This window comes from Sturnira hondurensis, unplaced genomic scaffold (genome assembly GCF_014824575.4).
Source record: "Sturnira hondurensis isolate 20B ecotype Veracruz unplaced genomic scaffold, ASM1482457v3 Scaffold0015509, whole genome shotgun sequence".
NCBI lineage: Eukaryota > Metazoa > Chordata > Mammalia > Chiroptera > Phyllostomidae > Sturnira > Sturnira hondurensis.
In genome coordinates this window covers 3,650,243-3,653,848 of record NW_028088140.1, presented here as the reverse complement: position 1 = coordinate 3,653,848, position 3,606 = coordinate 3,650,243, and the positions used below count along the sequence as shown (strand labels likewise).

Sequence of the window (3,606 nt, the reverse complement as noted above, 5' to 3'; positions counted from 1 at the left end):
AAGGCTGGCGCTGCCCGAGCCACCTCAGTTCCCACAGTAAGCTGATAGAGAGGCACCTAGGCTGAGAGGGAGCAACGAGGTAACACGCTACCCCTGCCTCCCTGTTCCCCAGCCCCAGCGTTCGCGGAGTTGGGTGCGTGTGTTACCCGGAAGCAGCTGTCAGTAACTTCCTCCCCACCATCTTTACTCAGCGCCAGTTGCACCCAACCCCCGGGCGAGACAACCCTGGGTGTGAAGGACAGGAGATTACCACAGATGAGTCAGTGAGCTAACGAGCGGAGAAGAGGGGTCCCCCTGGAAAGGAAAGTCAGTCAGGATCTCAGCGGCAGTACGTGCTGCTGTGCAGGGAGACACAGGGTGACGAGGCTCTTCAGACTGTCGAATCTGGCCAGATTTGAAGACAGTTTTTTTAGGACTTTTCTACTTAAGACTTCTCGAAGCTCCTGAACCATGACCCAGACTCTCGGTAACCTGGACAGTGGCTGGGCATCCTCTGCCCCATTTCGCACTGGGTCTTCCTGCCACCAAAGGCGCAAGGGTCCTCCGATTTACAAGCCCCGGCACCACTATGGCCCCAAAGCCGAGAATGAGCTTCTGAGGAAACAGCCGAAGCAACAGCACCACTGGGGCCATTGGTTCCCACCACCCCAAAGTCCTCACTGGGCCATGTACTCTCACTGGGGGTGCTGGGGAGGGCCCTGGTGCCCACCTCCAATGGGATACCAGAAGCCCCCAGGGCCAGTGCAAGTGACCCGCATGTGTGGTCTGCACCCGGTCTGCCTTTGCTGTTGCTCTTGCTGGCATGGGCCCTGGAATCCTGGCTGGTTGAGACCAACTGGCAAGAAGAAGCGGTGGGGCCGCAGGGGTGGTGGCCTGCGCCGTCACCCTCGCCGCCCCTTCAAGAAAAGCCCACCCGTGGATGGGAGCAAGCTGCTGCCGCCTGTCAACGTATATGAGTGGCAGATGCCTGATATGCGGGTGCCTGGCTTGCAGGCGCCTCGCAACACCACCCAGTTCATCATGAACCAGATCTACGAGGACATGAGGCAGCAAGAGGAGTTGGAGCGCCAACAGGAGGCACTGAAAGCCCAGCAGGCCCAGGAGGGCGAAAACGAGGTGCCCCTCAGTGGTGGTGAGGAAGACATGGAGCTGCCTGACACCTTGTACGGCTTTGGGCAGAATCCTCTGGCCTTTACTCCTGACCCTGAGGAAGAAAATCAGTCTTCTGCCCCACAGCTAGTAGAAGAAGAGGAGAAAAATGACGAGCGTGATGAGGAGTGTGATGAAAAGGAGGAAGAGAGTGAGGAGGAAGATGAAGAGTCAGAGACCCAGGATGAAGAGGAGGTCGAAGAGGCAGACTATAAAGGGGAGGAAGAAAAGGAAGAGGAGGAGGAGGAAGCTCAGCAAATGGAAGAGGAGGGGCCGGAGAAGGATAAACAGAGAGAAGAAGAAAATCATTTGACTTTGGATATGCCGTTATCATTCCTGCTGGGGGATGAAGAAGAGAGAGAACTTTATAAACTGTTCGTATTTAAGCCTGAAGCAGATAATGCCTGAAGTGCTACAGGAAGCTCTCCTCATTTTACAGGATACTAACTGTTAGAAAGGGATCTGAGAAATGGAATGGAACTTAATTTGAAGCTAAAATGGATTAGCAACTTATTAAAAATCTATTAAAAAGTGAGTTCCATTAATAAAAAGTATTCATGAAAACCCCTTTTTTGGCCATGATAAAAATTTTAAAGATTGGTGTGTCTGTGTATAACTATGGGTGGAGGAAGGAGAGCTTTCAAACAATTTAATCCGAAATTATTAAAGGCCAAATATTTTATTACTATAGTTTGAATGTTTTCTTTTGGTGTTTTCCCCTGTAGACATCCAAGTTTTGTTTTTAATTCTAGCAGTGCTGAAAACTTTTTATAACAAATAGTTTATATGATTATGTGATTTATAATTTATATGATTATCTACTTATGAGTTTGAAATCAATAGCTCTTTTAACTGTTACATCCATAGGAAGGATGTGTCATACCTACTAAATATCCATCAGTTCTCTTAACATGAAAACCCAAATCATTTAAATAAAACTATTAAATTTTTTCTTGTATATTTCCCACCTTCAGAGTTCATTTTTGAGGGGTGTATTTTGGTAGCCCCATTTGCAGTCATGGTGGCATCATTCATTTATAGTCCTTGTTCCACAGTGCTATGGATCTTCCTCAGAAGAACATGAAGTTGCTTCTGTGGAACTGGTTATCTGCCATGGCCTCAACAATCTATACCATACATGGACAGGAATCCCCATGGTCAGAAGTCAACTTGCACTTCAAGTTAAAATCCAAGGTAACTGCAAGCAATGGAGCATAGCTTAGATTTTTGCAGCCATCCTCCTAGATACATTCCTTGTCATAAGTTCACAGGAACCATGAAAATAGTTTTTGCAAAATGGATTGTTGCTCTTTGGGGGGTGGAATATTAATTTCTTGCCTTTTTTTTCTCCCTTATAAAGACAGTAAAACAAATGTGTAAGTGCAAGCTTGCATGAGCTGATTTCTCATGTCTAAACAATTACTTATGGAAAATACATCATTCAAAACAATAGCTTCTATTTATACATTTTTAGAAATAATATATCTTCCTGAGCACTTAATTCTCATAACTTAAATGTGTCAGCCATAGCATATTTCCAGGATAGATGGACTCCCTAGATGAAGAATTTGAGCCTCTTATTCAAAAATTATATCTTTTGACCAACTAAGTGTACTTTGAATCATAATTTATTATTTATTTTGTGAGGACTGTATGGTGATACCTTACATGGATATTGAATTTTACTAATATATACCAGTGTATTGCAGCTTCTGGAGTGATGAGCTGTTAAAATTCTTTTTAAAAAGTATTAAATTATTTCACTCCTCATTTCTTATTACTTAAATATCAGATATCTATTCAGGAATACTTCAGTAGCCAAAAGGGTGAACAGAAGAAGGAAAACTAATGCAAACAATGCAGGAATTTTTAAATGATATCGAATACTCCAAGCTATAGCAGTGAATAACCAAACATTTAATTCTAAGAAATAATTTCCTGCAAAATGTAATTTCTGAGTTTAGAAGTAGTTTAAAAGTGGTCACCTATATGCATCTTTAATGTGTGTATGCAGAGGGAATCCAAGAATTTTGTTCCTGGTCAATCCTGATTCTGGTCAGTAAATCTTTACAAGGCATAGCGCCAAAATACTTTATTCATGACAAATAATCACTAACTGTTAAGTATGTTCTTATAAAAGAAATCTTTTCATTTAGGACTCAATTTCTTCACTAGCACATCTGGACAATTCTCAATTTATTTTTACAAAAGTTTCTACTTTTACATTAAAAAATTCAACATATTGTCTCTTCACACACAAGGCATTATCCACAACTCATTTTAAAGGTTATAAACATGAACAATATCTCAGGAGTTCACACTAGTTGACATACCATTGTCCAAGAAATATTTACCGAACTACTGGGGCCTAAGTACTGTGAGAGTGAACCCTCTACTCTCATGTTGCTTATAGTTTAGTAGAAAAGACAATCATTAAATGGTTAGAAAATTACTCAG

At 42.6% G+C, this 3,606-nt stretch overlaps 1 protein-coding gene across 1 annotated transcript; it reads left to right on the top strand.

The window, feature by feature from the left end:
* The first annotated feature begins 450 nt into the window (after window positions 1-450).
* On the top strand, window positions 451-1,603 carry CCER1 (coiled-coil glutamate rich protein 1). Its single transcript, XM_037064625.1, is given in 2 exon segments — window positions 451-1,502; window positions 1,504-1,603. Coding segments are annotated over 2 exon segments (1,152 nt in total).
* Window positions 1,604-3,606: the final 2,003 nt, after the last annotated feature.